The sequence below is a fragment of the Marmota marmota genome, unplaced genomic scaffold (genome assembly GCF_001458135.2).
Source record: "Marmota marmota marmota unplaced genomic scaffold, marMar, whole genome shotgun sequence".
NCBI classification, from domain to species: Eukaryota; Metazoa; Chordata; class Mammalia; order Rodentia; family Sciuridae; genus Marmota; species Marmota marmota.
Genome location: NW_026000241.1, coordinates 8,511,263 through 8,529,051, shown reverse-complemented (window position 1 = coordinate 8,529,051; position 17,789 = coordinate 8,511,263). Strand labels below are relative to the sequence as shown.

Genomic DNA, 17,789 nt, shown 5'->3' with positions numbered 1-17,789 from the left:
CTGACACACTCTCCATGGGCTTCAAATCATGTAGACCTGTGGGGCGGACTGCAAGCTCTCAGAAACCACTATGCCCTGGGAAGAAACCCCATCAGGCCTGTCTGTGGGCCAATGGCAAATCAGGACAGGTCTGCCCTGTGGCTCTGACCAGTCCTTGGTCTGTACTTCCCACCTGCATCAGTACCCATACCAGCTCCCAGAAAAATAGCCATCCTCCCTCTCCAAGTGATGGCACTTCATGTGCCTTCCCTTTAGGAGCAGCACATCTGAGCAGGACTCTGCTGGCAAGGGCAGGCCCTGGCTCACTCCACGATTTCCTCCTCCTCTTGTAACAAGTGTTGCTTAGAAAATCAATCTTAATGCATGTTATTGTACCGATTACTGAACAGAGAAAGCTGGGACATGATTGCTTCTCCTAAAGGGGCAGGTAGTGACCAGGGTCATTGGCATCCTCTGCTACATGACTCCTGTCCTACATGTGACGTTTTTCTACAATCCACATTGGCCCATGTGCATGGACTATACTCACTCACTTATCTTCACAATGCCCTCAATGACTTTGATGTTATTATTTATTATTCTCATTTTAAGGATGAGGAAACAGAGACATAGATGGGTTCTCATACCTCTTATTCAAGGTGATTCCTAGGTTCTAAGAAGCCCAGAGTGGGAGGTGAGGCCAGACATCACTCTGAAGTCTGCACCTCTGTCTCCTGCTACACAGCCCAGCCTGGACATAGCATATTAAGTGGACCTAAACACTTTTCCTACCTTGTACATACAAATGAGTCTTGCCTGAAAGGTGAACTGGAGACTTAAGTGATTTTTACAGTGGAAGTACTCTGTTGAAGTGGTGATGGGGGGACCACAGGAAGTACCAGAGAGCTCTGTATGCTGGCTGAGATCCTCTCCTCAACTTTATTACTCCACAATGGTATGATATGGGGAAGTAAATTCTCCTTTTGAGCCCCAGTTTCTTCATTAGTAAAACAGATATTAATTTCTACCTCTCAGGGTTGCTGTGAAGGTTAGAGGTGACACTTGTATTATGGCTGGTTCCAAACTGGTCCCAACCTGAGCCTCAAGGATATACTAGCACTGACAGCAGTAATATCCATTGTGACTACCCAGTAACTGAGACACAAGGGTAGGGGAAGACACAGCTTTTACCCACCAAGTAGGCCAGGTACTAAGCAAGAAGAGCAGGAAGAGCACTCACCTGGGCGGATCTTTGACTGTCTTCTTGGACTTGGATTTCTTCCCAGGTTTGGTAGAGAAAGGGGCAACTCCAAGTCCAAAGCCTTGTCCATCAGGCTCACCTACTAGGTGGCCATTAACATCAATAAGCCCTGCCTGAACAGAAAGGTGAGCCAAAGGGTCTGGGTTAGACTGAAAGTTTGGGTCCCTCATCAACACAAGTGTATATGGCCCAAGGCTTGGGGTGGGTATGTTCACCCCATAAACCAAGACTTGGCTGCTGCTGATGCCAGTCTGTTCTCAACAGGGCTGTCCCTGACCACCCTGATGAATGTTTACTTTCCATATCAAGGCACTGACTAATCCATCCCTGAGGATTGTTGGGAGCTGCCCTGGATGCAGACACCTTTAAGTCCTGATGCACCAGGGTTCTGAACAATTATTGCCTTCAGTCTGGGAAGGTGGTGCCAGGTTGCAGTAACTTGGGCATTACCAAGGTGTGGCTCCAAGAGTAGGCGTCACCTGCTGGGGTTGAGTTATACTCACTGTTCCTTTGTTATCCTACCCCTTTGCCCTTTTGGGGATAGATTGTTCCATGGAACCTTCCCTTGTGTGTCCCCTAGATAAGTATAAAGAATTCTAGTGGCTTTCTCTCTTTCCATGGACCCTTAAGGTTGGAGAGACATCATGGATTTTGAAGGACCCTTAAGGTTGGAGAGATGTCATGGATTTTGAAAAGTACTTCTGTGTGTTTGTGTGCTTTTTTTTAATCATTTTCTTAAGTTATTGGAATAGTCAGATTTTGTGAATCCAGCATTAGGTCGCCAGCTAGGATAGATGGCAATGGAGGATCTTCTTCTTCTTCTTTTTTTTTTTTTTTGGTGATACTAGGAAACAACTCTTGGGCACCGTTAACACTGAGCTGTATTTCCAGTCCTTTTTCGATTTTATTTTATTTTATTTTAAGACAGGTTTCACTAGGTTGCTAAGGCTGGTCTCAAATTTGAGATCTGTCTGCCTCAGCCTCTTGAGTCACTGTGATTACAGATGTGTGCCACCATGCCCAGCTCATTCCTGAGGATCTTAACACCTATTGCCAACCTAATTCAAGGAATTGGTCTTGTTTATTATTAGCCACTTCTATAAATTATCTCCAATTTACAGAAGTCATTTTCAAAGCAAAAGTGGTTTATTCTTGCATATTCTGGTGTTAACTTCCCTGTGGCAATCCTAGCTCTGGGTTAATACACTATACCTGCTGCTTCTGTAAAGGTTTGACTGAAGATGGAAAGTTGGAGGTAAGTACTTTCAGCAAGAGGTAACTGTGCTTACCTTCTGGACAGCAGAAATTGTTGCAAAGTCATTCTTGTCTATAAGAGTGTACTTCCTACGTAAGGCCGCCTCCACTTCCTGTTCCTGTTGGCTTGGGAAAGAAAGTGAGAGAATATAGTGGTTATGCTGAGTAAGCTCAGGCATGAACCAAGTACTGGGATTAGAGGTTGTTTGGATGAAATCCCATGTATGTGATAAGGGTAACCCCTATCATCATGAGCCAGAGCACAAAGTAGACAAAAGGGCTCATCTTCTCTCTACAATTCACATAGCATTATCCAGCTCCAAAACCTGAACAAGCCACCCTTTGCACCAAATGCATCTGCTCCAAGATGACACTTAATAAAGGTTTTAAGCCTGACCGGGGATCATGCTGACTCAGAGGTTCTATCTTGAACAGGCCCCTCAGAATCATGTGACCAGCTTCTGTGACATCAGCCAGTATGAGCTACTCAGGCTGTGGGTATACCTGTACCCAAATAAACCATAAATGCCTCCTGAGGTTGGGTATGAGAAAGATTCATGATCCCTGATTTGGGCACATTTAGGGCTAGCACTCCATAAGACTTCCTGTTTAAATAATGAACTCAATAAACATCCATCCAGGACCTGGGCATCCCCAAACACTGCTCTGTCTCCTCTTATGGGAGAAAGAAGGGGATGTTCTTGGAGGCAGGTTCCCAGACCACAGGAAATGAAAATAGTAGCCTGAAATGAGAATGGGGGGGCCATAAAGAAGTCCCTCACCTCAGAACCATCCGGAACTGGTTGAATACCTCCTGGATCTGTCTGAGGTTGATTATCTGGAGGGAAGTGAACAAGGCAGAAGTTAGATCATGGGTACACCAAGGGCCTAAGCTGTGGTTATGTTGGCAGAGAAATCTGGATCCCTTAGCTGACTCAGACCATCTTGTTTTGAGAATGGGTCATCTGCAAACAGCCTCTCAGTAAAGTGGTAGTCAAGCCCTCCTCAAGATCAGAGAAACACCTGATTAATAGCTTTAAGACTAAATATTTGCTAAATCTATAAAAACCACTTTTTCTAAGTGAAGATCTCTATAAAATCTAAGCAGAGATCTTTGGTTCTTGAAAACATTTTCTAAGAAAGAAACTTTAATAAAATTTAATCAACTCTCTCCTGTTTCCAAAAGGTTCAGCCTGCCATCTTCAGATGGACCCCATTAACAAACATTTAGGTGTGGGCACATCTGTGGCTGGAGAAAGGTCACTAGTTTCCCTCCTGGCACTAATGCTTATGGCATTACCCCTGTTCAAAAGCTAGTTTGAGAATGTCCCTGCCAGGCATACTGGTACACATCTGCAGGCTGAGGCAGGAAGATCTCAGGGTCGAGGTCAGCCTCAGCAACTTAGCGAGACCCTGTTTCAAAATAAAAAATGAAAAAGGGGCTGGGAATGCAGCTCAGTGGTAAAGTATCCCTAGGTTCAATACCCAGTACCAAAACAAAACAAATAAAGAAAGAAAAAAATATAAGAATGGCCCTGCTGAGAAAGCCATAAGAGCCCAACCCTCAGATGTCCCAGACCTGCCTCTTGCAAACTGCCAACACTAACAGCTGGGGAGCAGGGAAAGGTAGGGGCCTATGTGGCTCCCTGGTGAGGGTTTGATGGCCTGCACTGTAAGAACAGGATGTATTTTCCCCCGAGAGCCCTTCCTTGTGTATCTGCTGTTTCTCCTCCTTGGCCCTTTCCAACATGGGCCCTGGGAGTCCTCCTTGTAGACAACCAGTCTTACTGCCATGCTTTATCAATTTCATTTCACCAGGCACTGGCAAGCACCTGAGGGGCAGCAGCTCAGTTAATCACAGCTCAGTTTCCCTCCTCACTATGCACATGGAGCCACTGAAGTATCTGACAGTCATTTAGGCAGGAGATAGCTGAGCCGGAATTCCATCCAGGCAGCCTGGCTCCAGGGCCTATGCTTACACCCCTGAGACAGACCACCTCCCGTACATTGTGTGTTTAAGAGCACACTCTGTGGAGCCCCATAGCCTTGAAACCCTCAACACTGAAGCTGAGGCTATGATGGGTTGAAGGGGTCCAGCATGACATCCCCAGCCCACTACATCCATTTAGTGTCAGGTTCCAAAGCCAGCAGAGCACATAGTAGGTGTGCCTAGGACAGGGAGGCCCAAGCCAACTGAGCATGGTGTCCTATAAATGGGCTCCTTACGTCAATTTCGTCCAGTGTCCCTTCCAGGTACCTCCGCACCTGGGAGTTGATCTCAGCAATCTGGATTTCATCCATGGGGTCATAGGTCACAATGTTGCGGTTGGCCTTGAAGGAAGAAGAACATGTGGTAGTTAAATAGCTAGGACTTGAGCCCAAATAGGAGTAGCAGGGGTCATTCTGAGAACCAAAGTTGGAGACTGGGCACATCCCCTAGATGCCAAAGCTGGTCCTATTTGCTTCACCATCTGTCACAGAGGGCCAAGTGCTTGGGATAGAGAAAGGTAATGGATGGGATGAGGGAAGGAAAGACCACTGGACTTGAAGCCTGATGCTCCAGAATGTTCTACTGGCTAAATCTCAGTAGACCACAAAATGGGATAAGTTGCCTCTGCTTTGAAGACCCTCAGGATCATGAACATCAGCTCAGGCAGGACCTCACCCTACCCTCTCCCTCATAACCCCTGCTGCTGCCCCTTCCCCACCACCTAATCTGTCCCACCTCCCCTGAGCTTGACCCATATGTTGTATGCCCCTGGCCCCATGCCCTCTAGCATCCTTTGCCTGCAACCCCTTACCAGACTGTCATGGATGGCTAGCTCCTGCTTGAGCAATACTAGCTCCTTCTCCAGGTTCTTGACCATTCGCTGCCAGGGAAACATAAAAGAAGGGGAGACCATCAGAGAAACCACTCTCCCTCTTCCACACAATTCCTTATTCTGTGCCCAGACATCCTGGCAATCCCCAGGGTTTATGCTCAGTTTCTAGGCCATTCCTTCCCTGCTGGTGACCCTTTCCCAACAAGAATGAGTAGGGTTTGAGAGGCTTTAGTGCTCCCCTTGCCTTTGCCTTATCCAACAGAGTAAACTGAGAACAGAGAGAACACAGGCCACAGTTCCACCTCACACCCTGACTCCCCAGGGCCCCAGGCTTTTCCTAATCACCCAGCATAACAGCCCTTTCACTGCAGCCCACCGGCTCCAGGATGCTTGCTATGCATCCTTAGCCTTGCCAACCACTGCATGAACCTGTTACCATTCCCCAGTAATGATCACTTCTGTGGCGCACGCCTATAATCCTGTTGGCTCGGGAGGCTGAGGCAGGAGGATTGCAAGTTCAAAGCCTCAGCAATTGCAAGGCACCAAGCAACTCAGTGAGACCCTGTCTCTAAATAAAATACAAACTAGGGGTGGGGACATGGCTCAGTGGTTGAATGCCCCTGAGTTCAATCCCTGATACCCACTCCCGCCAAAAAATACTAATAATGATTACTTCCATCACTTCTAATTTTTTGCCGCTGTAAGAATGTCTTTGTGCTAATATTTCTGTGTCCTTATAGATTTCTGTAGGATAACAGTGATCTGTGCAGCTCTGTGTAATCTGCCCCCATTATCCCTTTTCTACTGCTCTCTCCTGGCCCACTCTATTCTCTCCAAATTGGTGTACTCATGCCTGTGCATGCCTACTCCTCTGCCTAGGGATGCTTTTCTCCCATGTATTTCCATGATTCACTCCAAAACCTCCTTAAAATCTTTCTTCAAAAGCTTCTCAATTAGATGTACCAGTCAACTTTTTAAAAATTGCAGTCCCCTACCCATCTCTACACCACTCTTTTTAAAAAAAATTTTTTAGTTGTAGATGAACACAATATCTTTGTTTGTTTTTTATTTTTTTATACTTTTATTTTATTTACTTATCTTTATGTGGTGCTGAGGATCAAACCCAGGGCCCCGAAAGCACTAGGCGAGTGCTGTACCGCTGAGCCACAATCCTAGCCCTATTTATTTTTTTTATGTGGTGCTGTGGATTGAACCCAGTGCTTCACACATGCGAGGTAAGCGCTCAACCACTGAACTACAACCCCAACCCTCTCACCACTGTTTTTAAAAATTTTACTCTAAGAAAAATCTCACTCTATTTTCATAGCGCATATTACCTTCCAACATACTCTCAACCAGTGCTGTCTAACAGAACCTTCAGTAATGATGAAAATGTTCTCTGTGTTGTCTATTAGACACTTGAAATGTGGCCAGTGTGACTGAAGAAACGAATTTCTCAACGTTACGGAATACCACATGAGTAGGGGTTACTGCATTGGACATGAAGCTCTATTTTTTTAATTTGATGCTGGGAATCAGATCCAGGGTCTTGCACATGCTAAGCAGGTACTCTACCACTGAGCACCACTCCCCAGTCCTAGAACTTACCTATTTATTGTGCTGATTATTATCTATTTCTTCTATTTCCAGTGGACTCTAAGTGCTATGGTTTGGATCTTAAATATCTCCCAAAGGCCCATGTGTTAAAGGCTTGGTCCCAGGGTGGTGCTATTGGGAAATGGCAGAACTTTTTAAGAGGTAGGGCCTCGTAGGAGGTCTTCAGGTCATTGAGAGCTTGCAGTTGGAGGGGATATGAGGATCCTGGCTCCTTTGGCCTTCTCTGCTGCCTCCTGGCCATGACATTTGAGAATGCTCCATCATGCCCCTCCCACCCTAATGTGCTGTTTCACCCCAGGCCCAAAGCAATGGAGCCAATAGACCATGGATGGGAACCTCTAAAAGTATAAGCCAAAATAAACTTTTCTCTTTTTTATTATCTCAGGTATTTTCTTTCTTTCTTTTTCTATTTTTGGTACTGGGGTATTGAACCTAGGGGTGTTCTACTGCTGAGCTACATCTGCAGACCTTTATTATTTTTTATTTTGAGAATGAATTTTGCTAAGTTGTTTAGATCCTCGCTAAGTTGCTGAGGGTGCCCTCAAACTTGCAATCCTCCTACCTCAGCCTCCCAAGTTGCTGGTATTAACAGTTGTGCACCATCATAGCCAGCTCAGGTATTTTCTTAGAGTGATGGAAAGCTGACTAACACAGTAAGCTCGGGCAGAGATTGTTATTTTGGTTCATGCAGCTCTGTGTCCCAAATGCTTCAAAGAGTACTGGCACATTAGTAAAGACTCCATTCATAGATTTAGGCTCAAGTGGAGAAATGACACCAGAGGCAGAATTGTTAAGTCATTTACATCATTTGATAGATATTACCTGAATGCCTTTCATAAAAGATGTTGAGAACCTTCACTGTGAACAGGGTTTTCTTTTGTTGTCACAAAATGGCCACTGGAGGGAGCCCCTGACACCTGGATCCTGGGACTAGTGACCAGTTCACAGCCCCACTGGCTTTCTTAATACAGTCCTCATCCAGCCAGATCATCTGGGTACTGAAGTCCACCAGTCACTGTGCCCTCACCTAGCAAGGGGCACCAGACATCTGGCATTAAGGTGGCTCTGTGACAATTCTGGCACAAAACCTGGGGCTCAAGGTACGTGATCAGAGTTCCAAACTTTGGCCCAGTCCCTTAGGAAGTCCCATGTAGGTCTCTTTCAGGCATGGACTTCCTGTGTGGTCAAGAGGAGAGGCTTGGTGGCCAGCCCCAATTATCCCCATGCCCTCTTCCCAGCTCTGGAAAATGCATTATGCCCCAGGTAGGGAAAGTCTGGCTGAGCTGTTGGGACCTCTAGCTGGATGACAGTTCAGTGTGGCACACCTTGGGTCAATCAGAGGATGGTATGGGGAAATGAGCCATCTACTCCCATGAGGCACCAGCATCTGACTCACACTATGAGAACTCATGAGATGTTTCTTCTAAGACCTGGTAGGCATAATAGCCTTTTCTACTTCCTGGAACAGGGGTGGAACAGCAGACCCCACAGATCAGGGTCTAGCAGCACTTCCTGGCTGACCGACTCCTTTATTACACCAGGAACATTTTTTGGGGGATAGAAAAATGCCTTGGAGGGGCTGGGGATGTGGCTCAAGTGGTAGTACGCTTGCCTGGCATGCGCAAGGAACTGGGTTCGATTCTCAGCACCACATAAAAATAAAATAAAGATATTGTGTCCACCTAAAACTAAAAAATAATAAAATATTTAAAAAAAGAAAAAGAAAAATGCCTTGGAAATGGCATAAACTCATATAAGTTCCCTGATGCCTAGGCATTTCTATCTCAAATGTAATAGGATAATTCAGAGTTCTGCTTCAATCCTACACCAGGCTGCTGGGTAACTTTCAGGACAGACACCTTCTCCATTTTGATTACACTGCAACATAAGGGTTTTTTTTTTTTTCCCACTTGGCAGAAATACTGAGCTTGTCTCTGTTGTCTGTTTATGCCTGAGGCTCACACCACCTCGGAGATTCACAGACTGACAGAGTAGGAAGGTCACCAGATAGCATCAGTCTAACCTCCATGTTCACAGAAGAAGATTCTGAGGCTCAGAGTCTGAGCAGCTTACTACAGAAAGCTGGAGGCAGAAGTAGATTAGGAACCCAGTCCCCCAACTCACAGCCAGCCCTACCAGCCAAGGAAATTCTGCAGAAGCTATTCCAACCCCTGGAAAACAGGCATGATACTGAAAAAAGTGCTACAAATACCTAGAAATACTGGCTGCAGGTGGCAACCAAATAAAGAAAACGTCAAGCCTACAGGAAAGAATGCCAGTGAAACCTGGGTGGCCACCCCAAATCTAACTTTGATAGCATGGTACTATAGAGGCTCCAGTTTGTTTGTTTTCCAGATAAATGTGAAGCCCCTGCATACCCCACTCCATGTCTACTCCCCTACCACCCCAGGGGAACCTTTGGCCTCAGGTGGTCTTTCATTTCCATGCATCTTCTCTTCTACTGCACACATATATCCATTGATGATAACTGACATCATTCTGCATGTTTTTACACTTAGTGTACATACACTTAGTGTAAATAATACATGCTGGCATTTGATCCACTTTTATCCTCAAGTTGTTTTCTCACGTGATGTTTACTCATGCTGCTAACTCTAGCTCTGGCTTCCTCATTCTATAACATTTGAGTTCCTCTCCTGTGAAAGGTACTGATTTCTGGGTGCAGTGGTGTACTCCTATAATCCCAGTGAATCGGGAGGCTGAGGCAGGAAGATAGCAAGTTTGAGGGCAGCCTCAGCAACTTTCTGAGGCTCTAAGAAACTTTCTGAGGCACTGTCTCTAAATAAAAAATAAAAAGAGAGATGGGGATGTGGCTCAATAGTTACAGTAGTAAAGCACCCCGGGTTCAATCCTTGGTACCAAAAAAGAAAAGAAATAAAGAAAATAAAGGGTACTGGTGGTGTTTCTAACCTTTCATTATAATAATAAGCACTGTGAGCACCATTCTTGGGAGTATCTCTAGACTATATATTAGAAGTGACACTGTTACTCTGTTGATCCTGTCAAATATTAGAGTGCTAGCTAATATTTATGGAACATTTTCTCCATGACAGCACTGGGCTAAGAAGTTTGTACACATTTACTGATTCTTCACAAGATCTCTTTTGAGAGTGGAATTCTATTATTTCTCCAGGACGGTCCAGCCCAGGGGTCCAGTTCTTAACTACTATGCCAGTGGTTCTCAAAGCATAGCCCCCAGAGCAGCAGCTGCAAAAGCTTCATCACTTGGGAACTTATTAGAAATGCAAATCCTCAGGTCCCAACCCAGACAGACTAAATCAGAAACTCTGGGAATGGATCCAGAACCCACAGTTCAGCAGGCTGGCCAGGTGATTCTGATGGCTGGGCAAGTTTGAGAACCACGACCTCAAACCATGAGTTAGTTCTACAGTGCCATGGGACTGTCCTTTTCTTCAGGATTTAGAACCTGGAAAGTTTAACTGGTTTGTCATGAGCTTAGGGTCCCTGCCTCCAAAAACTACGATTCTGCAGGCATCTTAAAAGAAAGCCAAATTATCAGTAAATGTGTTTTTGCTTTATCAGATGTTGTCAAAATGCTCCCCAAATGATTGTATAAATTCATTCTGACTAGAAATGGGGAAAAAAGTCTAGAAAAAATCATTTTGCCTTATCAGAAAAATTCCAATTTTTGCTAGTGTGAGGATGTAACATTTTAATTTGCATTTTCTGGTTAAAGGCTTGTGTGGTTTCCTGCCTCAGCCAAAGAAACACACACAGAGGCAAACCCACCCACATCTTCCCACAGTGGCAAGTGCCTACAAGCCCCTTAGTACCTCAGCATTGTACTTTTCGTTGATGGCAGGCTCAGTGGTGACCAGCTTCATCCTGCTGGCAAATCGCAGTGAGGATAACTGAAAAACAGACCAGGCAGATGGATGTCAGATGGCTTCCCACTCAAGTGAGACCCCAAGAAAGCTGCCTTACTCAGAGGCCCTGGCTGCCTTACTCAGAGACCTCTCCTGTTTCTTCAGGCACCTTGTCAACTGGTGTTGGTTCTCTTCCCTCAGGAAACCTTGGCTGGAAGGGTGTTTGAGGGGTAGGACTGGGGGTCAACAGGAGAGTGCCTGCTTAGCATGTACCAGGGCCTGGGTTCAATCCCCAGAATCAAAAAATAATATAAAAAAAATAAAAAGGGTTAGCTGGGCACAGTGGCTCACACCTGTAATGCCAGCAACTCTGAGGCAGGAGGATCGGGAGTTCAAAGCCAGCCTCAGCAAAAGCGAGGTGCTAATAAGCAACTCAGTGAGACCCTATCTCTAAATAAAATATAAAAAAGGGCTGGGGATGTGGCTCAGTGGTTAAGCACCCCTGAGTTCAATCCCTGGTACCAATAAAATAAAATAAAAATAAATAAATAAAAGTGTCCCTCAGTGGGATAAGGAATATAATAGGGAGAGCAGGAAGTTGACAGAGAGTACATAATGCAGCCTGGTCCTCAGTTTATACACTACAGGGATGCTACTTAGTGGTAAAGCCAAAAATCTAATTCAGCAGAGTTTAAACTGTGTGTGTGCATGTGTACTGGTTGGCCTCTGTCTTTGGAAAACAGTGGGTGGAGATATTTGTAAAATGAACAAAAGGAGACCACTGTGAAAGGTGAACCCTAAACAGAAACCTGCTCCACATGCCTCTTAAGCCCACCAGGTTCCACCAGAATCCCTCTGGTGGGGCAGCCAGCCAGGGATAATTATGAAAGGAGACTTATGAGGTGGCCACATGAGCAGGTATTTTGGAAATGGCCCAGATGCTATGCCCCACTGCACGATGTCAGATGAGGGCTGGAGTGCTCCTTCTTGGCAGAAAGGAGCAGACAGAAGCATCAGGAAGCAGACATGGAGATTCCAGCCTCATCCCATGCTGGGCTGACTGTCGCCAAAGGGGCCTTGAAATAAGGAAGGTTTGGAAAGGGGATGGGTTGCCTCAAGGAAGTGGTCCCTCAAGGAAGAACTGAAAGGATTCTTTCTTGGCTGTCGGGTCTGGTAGTTAAGAACTCTTCCACTCACTACTTGTGTGACCTCAGATAGATCTCCCCTCTTCCTTGTAAAGTGAAGGGAGCCCTGCCTTGTGGGATCCCTGGGAGGCTTAGTGGCAAAGTATACAATGTCAGCCCTCAGAAGTCCCTATTGTGAGAGATGGTATTGCTTCTGTGAAGGGCCAAATCAGACCCTCCTATTCTAAGCACAGCAGCCAAGTGTAGTCATGACTCCATTGCTGTGGTTACACACACACACACACACACACACAATATCGGTGCACAAAGTAAAACAATCCATGCCAGAAACATTTTTTTTTTTATAGTTTGTTGCTGTTTAATCCCCAAAATACAATTAGGACAGAATTAGCTTTAAAAAATCTATTAAAAAATTTAATAGAAAACTTTGCTATGGATTTAATCTTACCCACTTTGCATTAAATTTGCCTTTAGAAATCAAAACATATGGCTCTCATTCTTAAATTAAATGACCAAAAATGTTAGAAATTCCAAAGAAGTTCTGAGAAAAATTATGGTTTAAAATAATAAAATTTAAATATTAAAAAAAATGGCCTAAAATTTTTCTCCCATAGTTTCTTCTTTTGTTATTCTTCTATTGGGACAAGCAAATCTGCAATACCAAAATATTTGTTAAACATAAGGGTCACAGTTATTAAAAAAATTATTTCTTCTAAATTTCAAATTTATCCACTGTTAGTCATCTAATTAGAGAAAACAATGAACACTAATTTTAAATTTAATTCTTCACAATATGCTTGGTAGAAACATTTTATAGTTTTAAAACATTTGTAGAAGAGAATGATTAGTTTCCACATCCTCATATATCTGTCTCAAACACCTGAGGCCCTCCCTATAGGTCTGTGGGCTCTCCTGGATAGAGACCCTGACTGGTGGGGCATTAGGCCCTGTAGGTACCAGGAGAGGTGCTTCCTGTGCTGTGGAAAGGGGGCTTCCACTGTCATGGAGAGCATGTGCAGGAGTATGTATGTGGGGTGCTGGGGAATGGAGCCCAGGTTTCACAAATGCCAGGCTCTACCGCGGAGCCCAACCCCAACCCAGAGGACGTCTTTCTTAATGAGGCATCAAAGGGACCCGTTTTTTATGACTCCCCTTGGGGTTTCACCATGCTTTGTTATGAGATGAGACCAAGAGATTCCTGTAGCCTTCCTCTGGGGATGCCACCTGCACGTCAGCTGGAGCTCCTTGCCCCAGCCTCCCAAGTCCCAGGGCACTGGATTCATGGCAGGTGTACTCCCCCTGGAAGTTAGGACTGTATCTAATGAACACCACTTGGAGGCCCTGCAGGTGTGCATTGCCCCATAGCATCCTGTTTCACCTAAATGAAAAGGGTTGCCTTAAGTATCCATACTTTTTTTCCCCCTGTACTGAGGATTGAACCCAGGGGTGCTCTACTACTGAGTTACACCTGCTAGTCATTTTATTTTGAGACAGGATCTTCCTAAGTTGCCCAGGATGGCCTTGAACTTGTGATCCTCCTGCCTCAGCCTCCTTAGTCACTGGAAATACAGGCATGTGCCACAGCATCCAACCAAATATTCACACTTGTAGAGTAACATATCTAGTGATGGCCTTCCAGACCTGTCTTATTTATGATGAGAGGCTCTTCAAAGGAGAGGAGGAAGCCCAGCCTGGAGGGGTCCAACTGTGTGAACTCACCTGAGTCACTGTGTTGAACCTTATTTCTGCCTCTGGTTCCCAAGAGCCTCTCCTCTCCCCTGGTCACATGGGTCATGCCACTGGGTTAATCTTCATAAATCATACCTGTGGCCACAGCTCTTCCCTACTCAAACCCTATGGTAGCTCCAGCCACTTACAGGAGAATAGCCAAGTGTTCAGCCTGGTGACCAGGTCCCATTCAGTCTTGCAAATTTTCTTTCTCTCCTTCCTGAGCTCTCCTCTGCAGGAGCCAGATGTTCCTGGCATGGGTCACAACTTCAGTCCCACTGTTACCTCTGCCAGGAATGCCTCTGCTCATCCTATCACCAATCCTTAAACTCCAGCCAGCTCAGTGCCAATAGCTTCAGGAAAAGTCCCCCTTCTTTCCTACACGGATCCTCCATCTTGGCCTTTCGCATTACTTAAGGCCATGGTTTCTTTCTTCCTGGGCTGGGAACTCTGAAGCTCAAAGCCAGAGTGATATGACTCATCTCTACCAAGCTGATCCCTGTTTACCACTGGTACATGGCAGGTCTTAATACCTATCTACTCATACCAGCCTTAGTAGTATAGCCTTGAACACTGTAGTGTTTTCAAGATGTTCAAATATGTGTGATCATAAAGAACAATCAACTGTCCTTCTCAATCCAAACTCAGAGGAGCAGCCCCCCCAGGAGGCATGTGCCTTCCCTCCTTTGATAATCTCTCCTGCCCAGCCAGCCTCCCGCCTTGTCCTCTTCCTCAACACAGTTCAGTGCTTGGTGTTTGGATCCCTGACTGAGCCCCTCAGGGAAATTTTGGCTCAGACTCCTCCCTGGGATCCTTGATAATGACTATGGCTAGTGTGGCAGCTAAGCCAATCAGGAGCCAGTCTTACCCAGTTCTGGCACTCATGAAGAGGGACTCCAGTCTAGTTGCACGGACTTTTTTTTTTAGATGTCAATGGACCTTTATTTTATTTATTTATATATGGTGCTGAGGATCAAACCCAGGGCCTCAAACATGCTAGGCAAGTGCTCTACCACTGAGCCAAAACCCCAGCCTGCAGTGGCTGTCTTTACGTACCGTTTCTTCCAACTGGGCGGCTTCTCCATAGATGTTTGTCACAAGGACCATATTGCAGTTTCCCCCTGTAGAAAGACACAGAAGGGCATGAATCGTGGATCTTCTGCTAGGAGACTCCCTTGGGGCTGGTGGGGTTCTGTTATGGACTGCATGTTTGTATCTCCACAAAATTCATATGTTGAAGCCCTAACCCTCAAAGTCCAATTTCCAAGTACCTATGTGACAGTATTTGGAGGTAGGGACTTTGGGAGATAATTAGATTTAGAAGAGGTGGGGCTATTATAACGGAATTATTGTTCTCATAAGAAAAGAGATTAGAACACTCTTTCTGTGTGAGGATGTAGCCAGAAGGTGGCCATTTGTAAGCCAGGAAGAGGACCCTCATCAGGAATCAAATAAGCCAGCACCTTGAACTTCCAGCCTCTAAAACTATGAGAAATATGTTTATTGTTTAAATTACTCAGTCTATGATATTTTGTTTTATCAGCCCAAACTAAGAGTCAGATAAGACAACCTAAGCCTGTATAATGCTGAGGGAGAGAAAGAGGCCATCAGATGTACCTAAAAGAGGAGCCAAGAGACAACAGTAGACAGCAGTGGGCGGGGGAAGGGGACAGGGTCAGGATAGAGGGTGTGAGCCAGGGTTCCACTCAGGGCATCACTCACCTAACAATCAGAAAACATTGACTGTGTCCTTAGGCCCAACATAAAGGCCTGAGGACCATGGAAATGACAAGACATAGGCCCCTCTGCTCTGCCCAGGAGCTACAAGAGGAAGGAAGGACATGATGGGTGAGGTCCTCACCCTGGCCTTTGAGACCATGAAGGATTCTGGTTTAGGAACAAGGGGAAAAGACAAGGTATTCCCAGCAGAGGCAAAATCTTAAGTAAAGGTTCTGAGAAGTGAATCGCAATGGCATGTGCTGGATACAAGAGGGTTTGATTCTGCTTTTTCAGGTGTGTCTGAAATCACGGTGAGAGGGCTGTGGGTAAGTTCATGCCCCTGTGAGGGAGCAGTTCTAAAATCCACAGTGGCAGATGTGCCAGGCCTGCCCTCCCTGGGACACAAATCCTCCTTTCTGGGCACCAATCACATCCTCACCTAAGGAGTCCTTCAGGGCATGAGTGAGTTTGCACTGTCGGAAAGGGATGTGGTCCCGCTTATGGTCCCCAAGGGCAATGATGGCTTGCTCCAGGAAAGACAGCGACTTGTTGATGTAGGTGGCTTCCTTCAGAACTCGACCCTCGGACTACAAAGCAAAGGCAGTTCTACTTGAGAGGGAATGGCTAAGAATGGCTGCCCTCCTGGTTTGGGGTGATACTGCATGTTTACAGACAGGCTAAAACCTCCTTCCCAGAACCAGGGTCTTCCCTCAATGTTGTAGGGTTGTATTCCATCTGGGGCTAATAAATGTAATACTGAAACTCAGGAACTTAAGACAACATTCATGTGAATGTTCGCAAAAAATATGAATACTTACATGAATATTCATATAAATATTCAAAGATTTGCACTAACATAAATGCACATGGGAATACTAATACAGAGAGCTAAGCAAGTAACCTTATGAGCATTCACACAAACACCAATACAAAGCGACATGTGAATATGCATGTGGAATACTCTTGTGAATACTTGTGTTAATACACTCATATGAATATTTACTCGAAATGCAGACACTCATGTAAATATTTATATTCATACATAGAGAAACACTATACTAAAATGGAGTGTTTACTGAGCCAGGCACCTTGCTAATAATTTAGGGGCTATCATTTCATTTAAGGTTCAGAAAAATCCCATGGAGCCGAATTACCCCTCTGTAGCAGCCATTCCACCTGTACTAATTCTGTCCCATCAGCAAGCAGATGGATGTGCTGCACTTCACCTGGCTCAGGACTATGCCCTTATATCCCAGTGAGGGATAGTCCATATGCACAGGCACTGGGCCAGACACAGGTCCCATGTCTGGCTGAAAAGGAACCTCTTGCTCCTCTCACTTACCCCAGACTTCCCCAGCCTCTCTGAGCCTGCCAGATCCACCAAGTTAATTTTGGAAGTAACATACTTTTCATCTGATAAGGTCCGGGAATGCGCCTACAAAAAACATCCAAACAGAAGTTAGATGGTCCCAGGGAGGAGCATCTGACCAGACAGTCCCCAGGGGAATTGACTGCCTTTCCCAAGCTATTCAGAGCTGCACTCACCTCCATGTAGATGGTGAAAATGCAGTGTGACCTGGACGAGTTTTTGTTCATCGTGTGGGAAGCTATAATCCTGTTGGTCTCTCCCTGAAGAGGAAGGGAAATGTACACATACTGAAAAGTGAAAATAACAAGGCATTCCAATAACTCTTTCAATTATACCAATAGCTACACAAGTGATCTCATATCACTGTAATCAGTTGGGACTTCCAGAAAAACCTCTTTTATAAACTAGTAAAAAGGAGAGAAATTGGAGTCTAGACCTATACTTTTACCTGTGCTAGAGATGTGCAAATTGGTATTGCTCTCTGAAAAGCAAGGTGACAATAAGAATCAAGAGCCTTAAAATGGGGGCTGGAGGCTGGGCGCAGTGGTGCACACCTATAATCCCAGCAGCTCTGGAGGTGGAGGCAGGAGGATCGGGAGTTCAAAGGCAGCCTCAGCAATTTTAGCAAGATGCTAAGCAACTCAGTGAGACCCTGTATCCAATAAAATACAAAATAGGGCTGGAGATATGGCTCAGTGGTCAAGTTCCCCTAAGTTAAATCCCTGGTACCCCCCCAACAAAAAAATGGGGGCTGGAATTGTAGCTCAGTGGTACAGCATTTGCCTAGCATGTGTGAGGTACTGGGTTTGAGCCTCAGCACCACATAAAATAAATAAATAAAATAAAGGTACTGTGTCCATTTACAACTAAAAAAAAAAAAGAGCCTTAAAATGTTCATGAATATTGAATTGGAATCAACCTGCACATCCAACAATCAGAGATCAATCAGTACAATAGAATATTAGGCATTCAGGAAAATGCTAACACGTTTTTTAATACCTGAGAAATGCAGAATCTAAAATCACACTATGGTATGATCTAAAGGAT

The 17,789-nt window shown here is 45.2% G+C and overlaps 1 protein-coding gene across 6 annotated transcripts in view; it reads right to left on the bottom strand.

Annotated features, from left to right (window-relative positions):
• Kif9 (kinesin family member 9) overlaps positions 1 to 17,789 on the bottom strand; it is a 66,583-nt gene that overhangs the window by 23,727 nt on the left and 25,067 nt on the right. For 5 of the 6 annotated variants that reach the window (XM_048794925.1, XM_048794924.1, XM_048794926.1 and 2 more), the window contains 10 exons: positions 16,919 to 17,002; positions 16,716 to 16,808; positions 15,813 to 15,960; positions 14,711 to 14,775; positions 10,749 to 10,826; positions 5,296 to 5,364; positions 4,721 to 4,825; positions 3,277 to 3,332; positions 2,530 to 2,620; positions 1,220 to 1,353 (listed from right to left, as the gene is read on the bottom strand). In XM_048794925.1, the coding sequence (XP_048650882.1) occupies positions 1,220 to 1,353; positions 2,530 to 2,620; positions 3,277 to 3,332; positions 4,721 to 4,825; positions 5,296 to 5,364; positions 10,749 to 10,826; positions 14,711 to 14,775; positions 15,813 to 15,960; positions 16,716 to 16,808; positions 16,919 to 17,002 (923 nt within the window). The remainder of the gene's footprint in view (positions 1 to 1,219; positions 1,354 to 2,529; positions 2,621 to 3,276; positions 3,333 to 4,720; positions 4,826 to 5,295; positions 5,365 to 10,748; positions 10,827 to 14,710; positions 14,776 to 15,812; positions 15,961 to 16,715; positions 16,809 to 16,918; positions 17,003 to 17,789) is intronic. The other variant, XM_048794927.1, reaches the window with a different exon arrangement.